At 43.8% G+C, this 17,977-nt stretch overlaps 2 protein-coding genes across 4 annotated transcripts in view; both read left to right on the top strand.

Annotated features, from left to right (window-relative positions):
* Nucleotides 1-1,755: 1,755 nt before the first annotated feature.
* LOC115573633 (melanocortin-2 receptor accessory protein 2A) lies at nucleotides 1,756-4,743 on the top strand. Of its 2 annotated transcripts, none has more exons than XM_030404498.1 (4): nucleotides 1,756-2,185; nucleotides 2,299-2,438; nucleotides 2,932-3,031; nucleotides 3,645-4,743. In XM_030404498.1, the coding sequence occupies exons 1-4, from the start codon at nucleotides 1,998-2,000 to the stop codon at nucleotides 4,132-4,134; spliced, it is 918 nt and encodes a 305-aa protein (XP_030260358.1). In that variant the 5' UTR covers nucleotides 1,756-1,997; the 3' UTR covers nucleotides 4,135-4,743. The 2 variants fall into 2 exon arrangements, with proteins under 2 accessions (XP_030260358.1, XP_030260359.1); XM_030404499.1 differs by having other exon boundaries at nucleotides 2,044-2,185; nucleotides 2,932-3,212.
* A 7,812-nt stretch (nucleotides 4,744-12,555) lies between these two features.
* LOC115573974 (beta/gamma crystallin domain-containing protein 1-like) overlaps nucleotides 12,556-17,977 on the top strand; it is a 31,743-nt gene continuing 26,321 nt past the window's right edge. Inside the window, exons 1-3 of one of the 2 annotated variants that reach the window (XM_030405129.1) lie at nucleotides 15,450-15,636; nucleotides 15,820-15,891; nucleotides 16,182-17,578. In XM_030405129.1, coding sequence (XP_030260989.1) covers nucleotides 15,844-15,891; nucleotides 16,182-17,578 — 1,445 coding nt within the window. In that variant the 5' untranslated portion in view covers nucleotides 15,450-15,636; nucleotides 15,820-15,843. Of the gene's footprint in view, nucleotides 12,750-15,449; nucleotides 15,637-15,819; nucleotides 15,892-16,181; nucleotides 17,579-17,977 lie in introns of those variants that run through there. The other variant, XM_030405130.1, reaches the window with a different exon arrangement.

The raw sequence follows: 17,977 nt of genomic DNA, 5'->3' as shown, positions 1-17,977 counted from the left end.
GAGTTTTCACAGAGGAGGTAATGTCTAAAAGATATATTCATTTTAAAGATATCATACGTAGGAATTCTGCATGGAAATGTACAAAAACTACGACACCATTGTCATGTTTTTTGTTGAGTTCTGTACTTACATTATCCCAAAAAACATGGAAACTAAACATGGATGAAACTTTAAAACAGGACCTCCTCTGTGCACATTTGAGCTTGACTTGCATCATTTCGATTTTTCATCAGCAGTGGTGCAAGCAGGACGGTCATTTCTGTTTATTCAGGTTACTCAAGCAGTGTTCATTCGCCCCGAACACCCAGATTACTTTACTGCATTGGGCCTGAACTAATGTAAGCCAGCGACGGCGCACACAAATTCAGACACTCAGCAGAGACTCCGGTTCGCTCTCTTCTTTTCCCCTGTCCTCTCTGTTCATGAAGTGAAGTACATTTCCCCTCCAACTTCAGTCGGCAGTCAACATCACAGTGGACTGCTTCTGCAGTTGATAAACGGCAGTGAAGTTAAGTCCACTTTTTTTATCCCCAAAGTTAAAAGTGAATCTCTGTGCACTCCTCCCGTCAGTACATGGCTCTGGATGAGAGCAGTATCTGATGTGACTCTGGGATCTTTATCCTCCAGAGGGTCAGGCTCAGCAGCCTACTCTCATGAAGCTTCCACGTGACACTCAGCAAATGTCTTTTGTTTCCATAGAGCCCCCTCGAGGCAGAAGTTTGCCGATTTTCCCATCAAGGAAGCGCCATGAGGCAACCGCATGACAAACAATGTTACCATGAGCAAACTTGTGGTTTTCCCTGGTTTTAAACATGGAAACGTTTGGGATAATGTTGAGCACACAATGCAATAATATATATAACAAAGGTCGAGTCGTTTTCAGACTCTCAGTAGGTTTACATGCACAGCTTAGTTCGATTACAGCCATAGTTTCGACTATGCTACTCAATCAGACAACTGAAATTGTCCGAGTATACATGCCGGTGAGAAAATCGGATTATTGGCCAAAGCATGTCATCCCTCTGTACGATAGGTGGCGCTGTACCCATTTCAACTAGTGGTAACAGAGCCACCTCCAGCTGACCTTATTAAGTCACCAGCAACAACAAACTGCTCGGCATTCGAGAAAGATGGCGTACGAAGAGCGAGACGAAGCTACATCTTTGTACATTTCGTATATGGTGTACATGATAATTACACAAACTAGATGAACAATGGCGCTCTCGCTTGCGGTGCTTTCGGAGGAAATACGCCGCCGTCGCCACCCTTCTACTTCCGGCTGACGGCCCGGGACAGAAATCTCGCGCCTGCGCAGGACACCAAATCCAATCCGATCTGATAGAACATATACATGCAGGAGTAATGCGACTATCAATCGAATAATCTAGGTGTTTTAATCCGACTATGAGAAATCCAATCCGGTCCGATTTGAGTCAGACTAAAATCCGATCATAGTCGAACTAACCCAGTAATTCAGTTTTCTTGAGTGTCATTTAAACGCACTGATTGTGATGCAGAATTTCTACATATTATATCTATATAATACAAGTCCCATTGTCTGTTGTGTCTGCAAAGTTTGGTGCAAAACTCTTGATGGTGTGATTATATCCACCATACTGGTACATCCCAGCCATCCTTTTCTAGATGTTCATTTTTCTGACATTTCTCAGACTTTTCAGTGCGACATGCAAAAATATTCACAAAACTACAATGATATGTAAATCTCACACATCAAAGCTCCATTGGACCCTCTCCATGGACAGGCAGCTGCAGTGAAAGAGCCTCGTCACGTCTTGGAGGAGAGCAGCACCACTGACTGGTAAACAGGAGCCTTGTGTTGCGTTTTATGGTGTGATCTCACGAGTGAGTGAGTGAGCGAGCGAGCGAGCCAGCAGTGTGGACCAGAGGATGCTGGCTGACGGTGATGCGCACTGAGCAGCTCGCCAAAAAGGCTGCTGCGTCTCTCGCAGGAGGGGGACTCGCGTTTGGATAAATGGATGGAGTTTACTCGCAACGCTGAAGACGATGGATCGCCCCGCTCCTCCTCGCCACCTTTCCGGCACGCTGTTAAATTCCTGAAGACGGACACAACACCCGAGGAGTTGTTGCTCGCTGGTTTCCCAAATTTCCCAGGCTGTAGATTTTGTTTTTCAACAACGCGGGGGGAGGTTTCGCAACACCGGAGGTTTGTTGGTTTGTAAATAAAAAAACATTTAAAAAAACTTTTACTGATTAAGCGACGTTGCGCGCGTCGTTTTGTCGGGTTGATTTCATGTGTTCTAATCTGTTTCCCAAAAGGTGCACACGATCTGGCGTGAAAATGTCCGACTTCCACAACCGGAGCCAAAGCAGCGCACGTCGCAGTGACTATGTGTGGCAGTACGAGTATTACGACGACGAGGAGCCCGTGTCTTTCGAGGGACTCAAGGCGCACAGATGTAAGATGAATCCAGCTGCAGACATCACCCTTTCCCCCCCTTTTGGTCTCACCTCCTCTCTCACTTGTATGCAGTGTGCGTGCAAACCAAGCCTGTGTGTCCGCAAACAAGGGTTAACCACCTCCAGGACTGTTGATTCATATTGGTTTGTCACCCCCGGCACGTTTTTTTACTACTCCCATTATTTATCTCTCGAGCTTCGTGGCACCAACTAATTGAGTGGCGGTGATATTCCATGCAGCACCTGCTGGACTGACCTTTTTTTTTATACTCCCAACAGTAATCTGTAGCCTCACAAATTGTGAGGCAAAAATACCAAACAAACAGGCCCCTCAGATTTTTAGAAAATACTGATTGCTCACTTGGACTGAGTAATTGGGGAGAGTTCCCCCCTGAGAGCAATTCAAACAAATCACAAGCACAGAGGGAGAGGCAGAGGTGGGTTCCATCATTAAAGTAACGCACTCTAACAACATCTTCTCTGACATTTCAGACTCCATCGTTATCGGCTTCTGGGTCGGACTCGCCGTCTTTGTCATCTTCATGTTCTTTGTTCTTACGCTGCTCACAAAGACCGGAGCGCCACATCAGGAGTGAGTATAATTGCAGGCTACAGATTCCTCTCACTTCCCCAATTTACCCCTGCGGGGACTCTCTCAGCATCAAGGAGAGCTCGAACAATTCAGCTCCCGCACGACTCATCAGAGCCGGGGCAGATTTCCGGTCTGTGGGTGAGCTCATAATGTGTGTGGAAACGCACAGAGAGACAGGAAGGTGATTACTTTCTCAGACGCTTTTTTTATATTGAACAGAAAATTTAGGTGAAGGGCTTTGATTAAGGGTGCCCGTCGGCTGTTCTCAGGGCGTTGGTGTTGCTTCTGTGAACAGCAGAGTTTGACTCGGAGGTGAGCTTCATATGGCCAAAGGGACATTGCCATTTCAAGTGAAATCAAGAGCGATGTTTGAGGTCAGACTGAGGTTACGACAAGATGGAATGGGAAACCTATTGGCTAGCTAAATGTAATTTCAGGAAAGAGTGCCGGGGTGATTCTTAAAATCACAGACACAGATGATAACGAGAAATCATCCGTCAGTTTAAGTGTTTAGCCGCAGGTTAATAGAGGACAGAAATTACAATAAAAGCCTCTGACAATTTGCTTTTCCTGCCGCAATCTCCCTCCGGATCTATTTTTCTTCTCTCCACAGAAACCCAGACTCTGCTGAAAAGCGGCATCGACCGGGGAGCTGTCTGGTAGACATCGATGGTCCCCAGGAGGAAAATGACAAAGCCTTCTCCCGCCCGTTGCTAGCCGAGTCCCGCTCTTATTTCCACTTCTACATCAACGAGGAGGATCAGGGGAAAAGGAAGCCGGACGACAAAAGAGGAAAGGAGGCGGGGGCTTCGGCGCAGCAGGACGCCTGCGACCGGCCGAGAGGAATCGGCTCCTCCACGATGAATGAGATGGAGGAGGATGCTGAGGATGCTGAGGAAGCTGCGGGACGCCGGCCTCTCAGTGGACTAATACAGGAGTGTAAGACGGACAAAGAATGCGCCTTCTTCTCCGAATTCAACATCCCTAACTTTGTGAACTTGGAGCAGAGTTCAACACTGGGAGAGGATGATCTGCTGTATGAGGCGTCCAACATGCTGGAGCGCCAGTCCCACTCTCAGGATGCTCACTGTGACATCCACTAAGACTGTTTGTGCATTCGTCATGTGATTTGCTTTCCTCTCACGAGGCCATTCGTGACCCGGCAGGGAGACACATAGCCACCTGTTGGACACTTACCTGGAGTTTCTTTTAGCCTTTTTAAACAAGCGTTTGCTCAGATAAAAGAGCGAGAAAGCACAAAAGATGGCCCGCAGTACGTATGAAGTGACATTTCTTCCTGAAGATAAAATTGGCACCTTTACCTTTGAGCACAAAGCTCCTCTGAATTGTACCAGGACCAGATGAATGAAGCACCACAGAATGAGAGGGACGTCACCAGGGAAAGATGCTTTGTACAATTCAGTCTTCTATTATTGCTGTCCTGTTATCTTGTGCAACTCTGAACAATGGACATTATCTCTCCATCGGGACGCAAATGCCAGACAAGATTAAAAGCATGAAATTCAATTATTTTGTTCTAAAATGACATGCCCTCGATTAGAAAAGGTGAAGTGTTCTTGAACCGTGTAATACGTTGCACAAAATGAAATCTGTTGTTCTTTTACGGGGCCGGTTGACATGAGACTATTTTTGTAGTTCTCTTTGATCAGAACGTCCAAATAAAGCCTGAATGGTTTTGAGACTCAACTAAACATCGATGTGGTGTAACTTTTCTTAAAAGCAGACTGGTTTTGGAGTTGGATCGCTCACACTCGCAATTTTGTCAGGTATCGTCAGACGGAGCGACAACAGACAAGAACTCAAAGCTGCTCTGGTCAATATTTTTGCATTAAAGATGCTTCTATTTGTGTCACTTTTCTCTCGCCAAACGTTGTTTCTTGCCAGGAGTAGTTCTCTCGAGGCCAGGGGCGGTTCTGGGGTGGGGGGGGGGGGGGCAACAGGGGCCAGTGCCCCCGTAACTCTGAGTCTGGACCCCCCTGTGGCCCCCCTGACAGTGAGTCTGCATTAATAATACAATGACAGATTTCTTGCAATAATTTTGCTCTGAAGGGAAAGGCAGAAATAAAGTGTCTCAGCAGTTTACTACCCAATCAAAATTGCTGAAATTGTAAACACTGTTTTGTCTGAATGAGGGATTTATCCTTTTTTTTGGGTTGTATATGCCCCCTAACAAAAAAGCCGGCCCCAACCTGGCCCCCCTATTAAAACTGGTCTAGAACCGCCACTGCTCGAGGCAGCACTGCTTCTTCATCCGCTCATGTTACATGTAGGGCGGGCTGTATTGTTTTTTTTTTCCCCATAAGCTTACACTGGGAAAGAAGCAGCCGTGGATCCATGTTTTGTAAGCGTCTCAACGTCGTGAAATGACTCGTTTGACCCTCGTAATTCGAGCCTCCAAGAGCCGCAAGGTTAAATCATCTTATCTCTATTCAAGTTTGCTAGACCAGAAGTCAACTGGCTCAGTCGACGTAAGTCTCCAGTGCCGCCCACAGTGAGCAGGTTGAGCTTTTTTGACTTCATTAGCAGCTGTCACAGGAATGAAAGGAGCGCTATATCCAATGCTGTATCCAGATGTTATTGCATCCATGCTGTCTCCCTCTTGAAGTACAAAGTGGCACAAGACAGGACAGAAGAAAAAACAAGGACAGCACTCCCATCAAACTGTTTATTCTTGCCACATGGATATTTTTGGGACAGGACGGCCTTCTTCAGTGTGTGTTTTCTGAAATTTTAATTTGCCAGAATACTTGTGGACAAAGGGTACTTGCCCGAAACGTCCACGTGGCAAGAGTAAACAGTTTGATGGGAGTTCTGTCCATTATATTTCTTGTATTTATTCACTACAAGAGGCATTTAGCAACCCGTACTGAAGCTACATACCCAAGCTGAGGGCGTTGTTTCTTATTTTTATGAGATAGGACAGTGTAGCTGATTAGCATGCTACTTTAAGTAGATACATCTGCACCACAACATGGAATCAAAACTTTTAGTTTTACAAATTTTGTTGATTCTTTTCTGAATGTTTTGCACTAACATTCTAACATATAGCTCCTTTCAACAATTAATCGAATCCCTGCCTTTGTTAACGTTACTGGTCATGCCTGTGCTTTCAGCTTCTCTTACTGAGTCGTTCTTTTTAGACTAGTTGGTCTCACCCTCCCTGCTTTCATCAACACCACTTCCAACAGCAGCAGGTGGCTTCAAGGTTTCCAGCCAGTGAAACTCCCTGAACTCTACCTGCCTGGCACCGAAAGCCACAGGGACAGAAAGGCATTTAGCAACTAAAGAGCCAGACATTTCCCTCAGGAGTTTGGCGGAGCTGAAATCCGAGTGAATGCTGGATTTTGATTTGCCAGGTGGCTCGAAAAACGCAAGCCCGAATAAATACTGCTCCATGTTTGCTGGATGTACAGTTAAACAACTGTTTGCCAACACGTCCGCCGTATCAACTTTGAGGTGACAATAAGACAGCCTTGTGTTCAAAGCCTGTTGCGCTGCCCTCAAGTGGCCAAAAAAATAAATAATCAAAGAACGCAGCTTTAATTGAAGTAATGTCTCTGGATGTCGTCTCATATTTTGTATCATGAACACTTGCCACAAGTCATAAGACACACATGATCGTGCCACTTGTCTTTATTCATGATGTAATCTTCTTCACCGTCAAAACAAATTAAATTACTTTGAGCCATGTCAGGCGGCGATTATGCAAAAGAACATTGCTCGCTATTATGAGTGAATACCGACCTACGTATATTAAGCTGATGGAAGGTTTATGCCCGGAATACCAGATAGTCTATCAGTATTAACTCCCCCAAATCGGTCTTTCTGATTTCGACAAACAGCCCATTAATCCTTTACCAGATGGGCCGAGGAAAATAGATGTTCAAACACTCAGCGCTCTATCATCTCTGCTGACATAGCTCATGGTCACTGGGACCAGGCTGAACAAATGTGATTAGATATTTCCCTGGAAATGTTTGCTGGGAGCACTGTCGCAATTTGGTCAGTGTTGTTTTTCTTTTCTATACTGCGCTCACTGGCAGGGAGAGTAGTAATTATTTTACCGCTCAATCAAATGTCGTGGCAGCCGACACGGGGAGCTACGGCGAGATCAGTGATACAAATCGCAAAAAATGAGCCACCAAGTTTTTCTTCCTTTCCTCGCTGCACTTACGTCTTTATCGCCGAGCAAAGGAAAGTTGAAACAAGGGTTGTTAATCTGTCACTTTAATCTGTCGCTCGAGTGAATAGGAAATTCAAGTACTGCTCACCTTCAGTTGAAGGATTAAAAAAACAGCTTGTGAGGGTTGAGACGACAGTCAGCTCTGAACTCGGGGGGGGGGGGAATCGGAGTTGTGTGTGCAGACGGCAGGCGAACCTCTGATGTTGTGCAATGTAAACAGAGCTGCTAAGGTTTATTAGCAAGCCGGCGGGATGTCGGCGCTTCTGTGTGATTTGCTTTCCTTGTGTGGATGTTACAGGTGTGACCTGAGAGGAGGCACCGCAGCCAGGGAGCAGAATTTGTCATTACCCCGCATCTGAGTGGCAGAACTTGACAATAAAACCATTTACGCATTGGAGATGGTCGCCGTGGTGATGTTGGAACTTAATGGCTTGCTGATGGAGGAGGCAAACAGCAGTGAATCACATTCTTGCTTATCCTCTGAATGAGGGGGCGTTTCAGTCAAACTGTCCGCTGTCCATTCCCCAAAGAAAGTGAATTGTCGAGAAAGCTGTGTCTACCAATCTCCATCTGTACATGAAACTTTGCAGAACCCAGTAAGTGTGTGTGTGTGTGTGTGTCAGGGATCTATCCGTCTCTCTCATATAATCGAATTCACTCCCAGTCTCGCGCTGTACCCGCCTTTAGTACAAAACAGGACTGACTCACCGTCAACCCCAGACTCCACACGCCTCAGCAGTTTAGCTCTGAACACTTATTTCTAATTCAAATTTAGCCTGTGGGTGACGGCCTCCAAGGGTGCAGTGAGCATCAACAACCAGTGGGTGGGGCAGTGGAGTTGCGTCAACGCCAAGACATTTTTTTGCCATTCGCTCAAGATCTACCCCAAAGCGGTCCCTCTGTTGCAGTTGACAGTTGGTGAGTCGCTTTAACAAATAGGCAACAACAGAGAGGGAGAGGTGGAGGAGGGAGGAGAGAAAACATTTTGTTGACGCTTAAAAAATTCCTCTTGTGTCTGGCGGCGGTCTTAAAAATACAGTCAAATGTTATTTATATGTTTGAGTGGCAATGGAGTAACGTAAACAACATATTTTATGGCATTCAAGCACAATGTGAGCAAGGGGCGGTGTTACACAACATCTTCAAGGCAACGTGAAGCATCCGAGCACTGCCGATGAATGCCTCCTCAACAGCCTCCAAGTGACACGGGGCTCTGATCCTGCGTTCACCGTCGATCACCGCCTCAAGTGTTGGCTACGTGAGCCAGGCATGTTTAATAAACCTTGTTCAAAGTTAAGAAGTTACCGTTCAAGCAGACTTGTTAAACAGCCAACTGCCTGCAAAAACGCCTGCTGCTTGTAAATTAGTACATGAGCATGCTACATCAGTTGTTGGTGCAAGGTCTGAGTTAGCAGAAAACACACTCTGAGCGGTGCTGCTGATGACTCACTGCACCAATCCAAGGTCCAAAGTCTCGTAATCCCTGTCTCTCTTTTGTCTTGAACATCCTCTTTGGACTAGTTCTTCAGTATCGCGTTGGCTCTCTTCTTGCTGTTGATCCAAACATAAATTTCAAATTTCTGAATGTTTCTATCTTAAAAGGTATATTATGACGAATTATCCTAAAAAGCAATGTACAGACTATTGCAAAATTAATCCTCTTAAATCTTCAAGTATGACCCAAGTAGTAGATCAAGTAGAAGTAGGTGGTGATGTCTCTATCCTGTCCTCTGCTTCTATTTTATGAATAGAAGCATTTTTTTTAAATCTATCCCTATTATTTTGTCTTTGTCGGGATGTGTCTGGGTGTCACTGACTCTCAATAAATGCAGCAACGCTGTGGTTTGGCTCCAACCCAGAGCGTTGTACGCTCATTTGAAGACCAGGTCATAAGACTCAACAATCAACTTTGAATGGTAAGTATACAAACAACAACAACAGGCTCATTAATAGGTATATGCAAATCCCTGATTCTGGGAAAAGGCAGGGCAAGTTCATTTGTATAGCACAATTCAGACACAAGACAAACTGAACTGCTCTACAGGGACATGAAATTTAATCGAAAGACATTAAAAATTGCATTTAGAATACACTGAAAACAAGTAGGAGGACATCAAGAAAATAGAACATTGAAACAAGTTAAGAAATAAGAAAATAAGCTGAAAGAGAATAGGTTTAAAAGAGACCAGACTAAGGAGTAAAAGTCACAGTGCAGTTCAAAGCCTTGAAATAAATTCAGGGAAAGGTTGTGGCAAATTAAAAGGTATTCAACCTTGATGTGAAAGAGGTGAGAGTTGGAGCAGACCTGCAGTTTTCCGGGCGTTTGTTCCAGATGTTTTGCGCATAATAACTGAACGCTGCTTCTTCATATTCAGTTTTGACTCTTGGGACTGAAAGCAGACCTGTACCCGACGACCTCAGAGGTCTGGATGGTTCGTAACGTGGCAGCAGATCAGAAATGTATTGTGGCCCAAAACCATTCAGTGCTTTATAAACCAACAGCAGGGTTTTAAAATCTATTCTTTGACAGACAGGAAGCCAGTGTAAAGATCGGAGAAAGTCCTTGTTAGGACTCGTGCAGCAGCGTTGTGAGTCTGCTGCAGCGCTCTGATGGATTTTTTAGAGAGTCCTGTAAAGGGTCTGTTACATTAGTCAAGTCTGCTGAAGAAAAATGCACAGACACGTTTCTGGCTGCTGAAATTCAGGTCTGAGTCCACGACTACACCAAGATTTGTGGCTCAGTTCGTTGTTTTCAACATTACAGATGGTAGCTGAGCAGAGAGACATATTTCCTTGGCTCCAAAATCAATTATTTGAGTCTTATCTTTGTTAAACTGAAGAAAACTTAGACCCATCCAATCGCTGATTTGTTCAATGCGTCTACTCAGCGTTTAAGGTTATAAATATGATTTGACCATAATTTCATTAATATTAATGACTTGTGCTCATATAGCCACCAGCAGTGGCTTGTTAGACATTATGACTTCACCTCTGAACAAAATACAATACATCTATAATCGTCACCTCTTCATTTTCTCTGCACTGAGTTACAGGTCACCGTCAGTTACTGGTTAGCCCAAGTTTGCTTGTGAGCCACAGTAACATTAACCAGTGTTTGCAGTAGGAAATGTGGAAATGTTGTTTTCCCTAGCAGGCAAAGGTGACAGAGTTCAAGGTTTAGCAAGGTTACACCACTACTGAGGCTAATATTATATTTTCGCCCCTGTGTATAGTATGCCTTTAATTAAAGGAGCAATGTGTAATAAAGCCTGAATTTAGTTTTTTTTTTTTTGTTTTAACACAACAGAGGGTGAGGAAACAACAGTCTTGACGTCATGTCAAAGACGTGTTGCTGAGATGTCTTCTAAAGTTAGTATGCTAACCAGCTAGCCTCAGCACATCCTGTCGTCCTACGTATCACTTTGTAACAGCAAGGGGTGGTAGTCCGATAGCCCACAGCTAAGCTAACTGTTAGCACAATAAGCGAACACAATTCACAAAACGTCAAGAAATGAAGTACTGTCATCTCTACTTTTCTTGCTAAACAGAAAAATACATTCAAGTTTCTCTTTTTCAGGAAACTAAGACGAGTTCGACTGCCTTGCTAACTCATCATAAGACGCTCTCCATAAAACTCACGTGAGCCAACAAGCTAACAATAGCTAGCTACAGCCAAGGATAGCAGCTTTTATTTTACTTAGGTGATGTGCCGCCCCCTATGTTTTTGGCGCTACCTTTGATTTCTGATTATATTTTGCAAATAACACCTTTAAGATAACAATACATGTATCTTTGAATTGTTGTGCTAAAGAGAATTTTCTGTATCTAGCCAGTCAAGCTCAATTGAGCTTAACAAGGCGTTGTCAACCTTATTTTTCTTTAGAAAATATCCGGTATATATAAGGTATGTATGTCTCATTGAAAGGAATAGTCAGTAGTCACATCTTATGGTTTCAGAGCCTCTTCTCACGCAAGTCTAGCAATCCTGAACAGCATTTATTCTCAATGGGCAGCTATAAAGGACAAACTTTATCCTTTTTAGAAGCTTAAAGAAGAAGAATCAGCAAATGTTTCCAAGACACAGAACTAATCTTTAAAAACAGACTGCACTCACTACGCCGCAATAAAGCCTTAAAATCTACTCCTCTCCTGAATTCAGAGGGGTTTTCACTCTGGCCCCCCCGGCAGCCTGACGATTCTCATCTCTAACCATGCGAGGAAAAACTGGGTGGATACAGAGGCTCAGCTTCCCTCCCTCAACAACAACAACAGAGCTGTTTACACACACCTCTCCGGTGGAGCTGCTCTGTGAAACAAAGGGAAACAGCTTGTAGTGAGCAGCTGCTCGTCTGAATATGACTCAGGTTGTACACATACAAACAAAGCATGTAACGCATTGCACATTATCACTGCAGTCAAGCTGAGCAGAATGTGTGAGTCAGTGTTTTAAGTCCCGAGATCTCTACACTCTAATTAATGGATTCAGCAGAGGTGGAGAGAATGAATGGAGCCTTTTTAAACATCTTTCTTTTCCATCAGCTACTCCTTTCATTATCTCCAAACCAGTCAAACTAGACGTCCTCTCCTTTGACTGACACACTGTGATAAGTGGGGTACTTTTCTTAAACTGGCAGAGTTGCAGATGTTGTAGTGGGAATGCATGGAATCTAAAGAGGTTAGAAGCATGGCAAACATTTTCTCTCATGCCAACATGTGAATCTTTTATAGGGTGGAGAATGATACAGGTTTCAGCTTCCGTGCGGCATTAATAAATCATGGGGAGGACACAGAGAAAGAGGCAGACACACACAGAGTTTGTCGGCGGTGTGTTCGCCGTTTAACACTTTATCTATGTGTGAACGTTGACTTAAAAAACAAAAAAGTGGGATCTTGAGTCGGATAAGGGTCGTGCATTGGGATTCTTAGATGTTCCCACGCAGGATGAAGAGAAACGAGCAGACCGTGAGTGTCTAACACATTGTGTTATCAGCAAAGTACAATTACACAAGCCACCAAGTGACGAGAACTGTGCAGAGGAAGGACGTGAGCTTCTTCTATATGTAAATCTGTAACAGAGACAACAAATCCGATGTCTCCTTGCTTGCCCTAGCAATAGTTGCACAATAAACTGCCATATCTGCCTGCTGTGTCACGGTGCTGAAGCCCTCGGGGTGTGCTACCTGGCCCGGGCAGATTCCTCACCTCAGCCCTCACTGGCATGGGAAGCTAAAAAAAAAAACACTTCCAAGCAACAATCACAATGACATCTAGAAGGTTTGAGAGACTCTGTTAGCCTGGATAACTCCTCATTTTTTAAGAGTTTAGAGAGCTGTAAATATTAATAAGGCAGTGTAGGTGCAGACTCCCCTGTTCTCTCCGAGGAGGGACAGGTTACCTCATAGCACAGAGAGGCTCCTACACGGAGAGGCTTCTTTCTAATGCGAGCTGTTGCTGCTGCTGCGGCATTTGACCGGTTCGTTCCCGAGAGCAGTGAGGACAAACGCTGTAATCATGGTAAGATCTCACTTTCTGACTCTCTCTGGTGGCCTGCTTGTCGAGAAGGCTTTTTTTTTTTGTCGAGCACTGGAGCGGCTGGATATCACTGTAAAGCCTCTGTGTTTTGTTTTCTGGAGCTACAGTTTGTCTACACACCTGTTAGAACTTCAGCAGTGTGTGGGTTCTCAAAATGACCTTCTTAGGTGGGATTAAAGAGCTAATTTCTATGCCTGTAACGGTTTCATTTCGCATGTTAGCACTTCAGGTTAAACATCAACAACAGATAGGCTCTATCAAAACATTAATAAGCCAGTAATGCTATGGACTTAACCGCTAAATGTCAGAAAAGAGTTCCCAACAAGAACAGGCATATGATTTATTTATATATTTTCAAAACCATAATTACCAGAGACACTCCCACACCCCCAGGCAGACTGGGCTGTGTGTCATCATACTGAAAAGTGAAGTAAAAGTTAACTTCTAGTTCCTTTATTTGATCTTTTATTCCTTAAAAAGTCGAAACTAAGCAAGAGAAATGTAGTAAAGGGTTAAATTCCTCGACCGAGCAGCAGCAGCAGTATGGAAAGACTGACTTGGGCTCGAGTGAAACAAGAGCACTCAGATTTTGGAAAACCAAAAAAACTGAATCCAACAGGCTTTGAAAGCCACACCGCCTCTGCGTCATTTCCCCTGGAAAAGTTTGTTTGGACACGGTCCCTTTGCTGCCTTCAGTAGCTCAACTCGAATGTAGGAATTTCGAGCTCCCTCGACCATGACGAGGTGGTTCAGCAAATATAGGACAGCCGCGTCACCTCAGTCAACCTAAACTAGAGTTGCTGCATGTCAATTCAAACTGAAATGTTCAAACCTGTTTTTTAACCTCCTATCAGATACAATGGCGTACTTTCCAAAGTTCTCTCTTATGCTGCTTTTGTTTAGGCTAATAAAACGTCCACATTTCTGGAATCCCTCGCTCTCTGTAGCAATGTTGAAAAACTGCACGCTTAGCCTGAGGTCTAGCAAGTGTGTCACATATTTGACAGCCAAACGATTCTTTGATACTTGCCAAGCTGCTATCTGTCAACAGTTGGATTCGCATTTCCACTTTTATTTTTATTATAGGCTGTAAAATCATCAGAATGTAATTATTATTGATTTATGAAGCATACTGGTGGTCACACTCTATATCAATCAATCAATCAATCAATCTTTATTTGTTAAGCACCAGTTCACAACAATAGTTATCTCATGACTCTTTCCAATTTGAGTAGGTTTGGACAATACTCATTGTATCCATTTATTTACAGAGAGCTAACATTACATCTTTATGAGCGAGCACCTGGTGACAGTGGAGACATACATATCGCCAAGTGTTGTTTGTCTTTCAAACAAGAATAACCGGTATGTGGGCAGCTGTACAGTAACTTTCAGAAGTTGTGAGTCAGCTTCATGGTGTGTGCCAAAAACGGCTGCAACTAAAATGTTTGTTGTCAATTAACATTTTCACGATTAGATAATGAAGTTTGTTGTATAATATTATTCAAAACGTGAAGCTTCAAATTGCTTTTATTGTCCCAAACCCAAAGATGCGTCATCTACCAGCTTAAATGACCCAATAAATAGCAGAACATTCATAAAAATCTTAAAGACCGGAGCCAGAAAAGATACTTGAAAAATTACTGACACAATTGAAATAAACAGACAGACAAATAAAGTGATTAATTTTTGCAGCTCTGTAGTGCCGCACATCTACATTCCAGACTATTTGTTCCTTTGAGCATTTATGATTACAGAAATGTGAAGAACAAACCACAATAGTGAGAAATACACCAGGGTCAAACAAAACTGGCACTCATTCAGATGATAACTTTTGAACACAGAACAGGGAACACGTCAGAATTCCCCTTGACCTTGTTACCCCACACAAAAACACAAACCAGTTTGAAAGCTTCAGAGATATAGGGATATAATGTCTGTTTGCTTTTCTCACACCACAGCGAGCTCTCTGTTGATATCAGGACAGAAGAAACTATACAAATCTTCTATTGCAGACTGTACCTTTGCCTGTGAAAACAAAAAACTATTTCTCCATCTGTTATTATTTATAAATGTAGCACTAAAAGCAGCTCAGCTTATTTAATGAAGTTGATGTACTTGATTGTGCTCAATTCTTGCAATTTTGCTTTGCACCCATTTGGTTGAAGGCACTTTGATTGAAGTAGCTTTTGATAAAAAAAAAAAAAAAAGCAAAATAATTGAAATGTGATGTGTGGTGTAGAGTTTTAAAATGTTTTGGACAGCAGCCAGTAATACAATTAAAACTAGATTAATTTCGCCAAATTAACAATGCAGCCAGGTGTAGGGTAGAGCTGAACAAAATGTAGAAAAAAGCCAAAATCATATTGCAATCATTTTGAAAATATTGTGAATGCGTTTTCAGTCATGAAATCAGTGGACATTTTCATTTTTGCATTTCATTTTCTCCAGAAGAAAAATATGTATTAGTCTGTTGTGACACATTTTATCTGAACAAAAACTGCAGCCGCTGTGATCTGGATGTTAAACTTCGCCATAAGTCATTATCAATTCGACTGATTGGTTTGGCATTAGTCAGATGGTTAACCAGATGGCTTCTTAGCGGCACTCGTTTACGAGCAGCACTTGAAGGCATCATTTTAGCACCGGGCTGCGTGCGCTCCGCTGGAGGGGCAGAACTTCAGCGCCCATATCTGCCTGTGCCAGTCTGCCGCTGCCGTGCAGTTGTGGATGCTTGACTGGATGCGAGGAGGACTAAACACAACATGTTGATTAGTTAGAGATGTATCTTGCTTCAGATCCTCTGCTGTACAAACTGAAGTCACATTTTGGAGCGGGACTAAAAGTTTTCTTCTATGTCTAATTAAGGGTGAGTTGATCTTGAAATTACTGCCAAAAAGAATTTTGCTCAGAGTTGAGAGAGAGTTAAGGATGGATCTGTCACTTTGCTAAAGCAAAATAATCTATTTTTTATGATAATTTTCTGCTTTTTTTTCACTTTCTGTTGTTTTGTCTTGGTGGAATGATTTTGTTCTTGTTTTATGCTCTTTAGGAGTTTTTGTTCTAAACCAAAATCATGTTCACAACCTACATAAAGAATCTGAATGATATGGTATTTTCTACGGTAAGCTTACAGGTTATAAGCACACATGCATGTCTTTGCTATGCCGAGAGATGCATGGCCATACTAAAAAAAAAGTGTATGAACAAACAACCACTACTTATATTGACTTTAGATCCCAAGCTTGCGCTCCCTTCCTTTGTTCATGGCCAGTATTGTGTTTGCACTACCACGTGTAACTACTGACAGTTCATCTAAGGTTTGCGCATATTCATCAGAAATATGCATGTTTATTAATGGCACTGCACGTCTAAACAGATGTTTATGTGATTTATTTCTCTGCTTTGCTTCAGTCTGAGAGCCCGGTGGAGCAGCCGAGTACTGGGGTCTTGGGACGTATAGGGAGCTGGTTCTCTCCGTGGAGGGGAAAGGGTCCAAACAGTCCTACTGAAAATGCCTCTCCAACTAACGACCAGGCTCCTAAATCACAGAAAGAAGAAGAGGGTGAGGAGTCTGTAAGACCCCGGGCAAGGGAACAACAGGGGGAGGAGGAGAGCTCCAATACCAATCCACTGGGTCTCCTTAGAGACATTTTCCCCAGTGAAGAGGAGGACGCCACGCAGTCTGCCCGCAGAGACGGCTCTGTTGTGAGTAGCACTGAGACTGCAGGAGGAGGTCCAAGAGAGGAGGAGTTTGTGTGGACCAGGAAGAAGAGAACAGGGCAAGGCCAGGAGAGGGAGGAGACCAGCAGCAGCAGCAACGGTACTTCAGCGAGCGGGAATCCTGAGAAGAATGCCAGTCATCTGACACATCTCTCCTCTAAACAGGGAGTGGTATGGGACTCTGACCGGGCCCACACTCAGCCTCAGGCCCAGAGACAAGCACAGGCCAGGACAGGCAAGAGGCTTCATGTGTACCTAGAGGAGACCAGCGTGATTAAGTGTGGCAACGACACCTGTGCTGGACAGGAAGTTGTTCGCACCGAAGTCACAAAAAGCCTGCAAGTCCTCGCCAAGGCAAAGTCATCACCAAGTTTTGACTTAACAAAGAGCTCAAGTTCATCAAGTGCAGAGAAGAAAAGGGCAGGTGTGAGGCCCACTGTTGGCACAGAGAGTCATTACAGTGCCATAGTGGGAGTGTCACTGAAATCACGCAAAGACACACAGCCCAAACCTGACCAAGAACAAACAGAGGCCGACAGCATGGGGCGTAAAAACGCAGCCAGAAGGAAATTCAAGAAGAACGCTCAGGGAGATGGAGCTAACAGCCCCCAGGAAAAAATGTCCCCCACTTCTGAACCTCCTCCTGAGGGATTCCCTATATCAGATAACTCAGTGACCAGCCCTCAGGTCAAAAGTCCAAAGACTCACAAGGGAGAGTCAACTATAAACTCCTCCTCCAAGCACACCCCAACCTCTCAGGCCTCACCTGAAGTAAAGGAGAGTAAGACTTCCTGTCCTGACACAATCAAGGAGTTGGACAAGTTCCAGGAGTCAAACTCAGTCGGTGCAGTGACTGTGGCATGTGTGGTTGATGGGGCCGCAGACATGGAGGACGATGACAGTCTTTACAAAGTGGAGAGGAAGACAGAGACACCAGAGTCCAAACGCAGGAGTGTCAAGGTTTCTCGGAGTGAGGTGAAGTTTTTTCCAAAAAATGTGCCTTTGAGGCAAAGTCCAGCGGGAGGCAACCAGGATTTTAAGGCTAAAGATGAAGCAAAGGATAAGCCCAAAACAGAGATTGATGCAAGGTAAGTCTTCAGCTACATGTGACTGAGTGGGAGACCAGTCTGTGATTTGTGAATGAATGACTCAACACATTTTCCTAGACTGTAGTGTGTAAATCAGACTTTGAATACTGTCCACTTCCACTTAATATATTCTAAGTATCTAAGAATACATTTTTTTATTTGAACCCACCTCAAGCTTTTGTCTAACATGACATTGCTGCCAAAGCAGGGGATGTGTTATAAATGCTTTGGGTGGAATATCAGCAGTGAAACAATGGTGTGAGTCATAACACAAGGAACAGCCCTGCGCGTCAAGATTGTTACTGCCGCGCAGATAAGACTTAAATATAGGTCAAATCACCCAGACATCATACGTTCTTTTGTCTGTGACATATTCAAACGTACATGAGTCATAATCAA

This window comes from Sparus aurata, chromosome 22 (genome assembly GCF_900880675.1).
Source record: "Sparus aurata chromosome 22, fSpaAur1.1, whole genome shotgun sequence".
Lineage (NCBI taxonomy): Eukaryota > Metazoa > Chordata > Actinopteri > Spariformes > Sparidae > Sparus > Sparus aurata.
The sequence above is the reverse complement of the archived record's forward strand: the minus strand, read 5'-3'. Positions and strand labels throughout refer to the sequence as shown.

Bases quoted from the DNA above. Each gene is read 5' to 3' on its own strand.
- LOC115573633 (XM_030404498.1), top strand. From the start codon at position 1,998: ATGGAGTTTACTCGCAACGCTGAAGACGATGGATCGCCCCGCTCCTCC. The intron at 2,186-2,298 runs GTTTGTTGGTTT...GTTTCCCAAAAG, and splicing joins GAGGTTTCGCAACACCGGAG to GTGCACACGATCTGGCGTGA. The intron at 3,032-3,644 runs GTGAGTATAATT...TTCTCTCCACAG, and splicing joins ACCGGAGCGCCACATCAGGA to AAACCCAGACTCTGCTGAAA.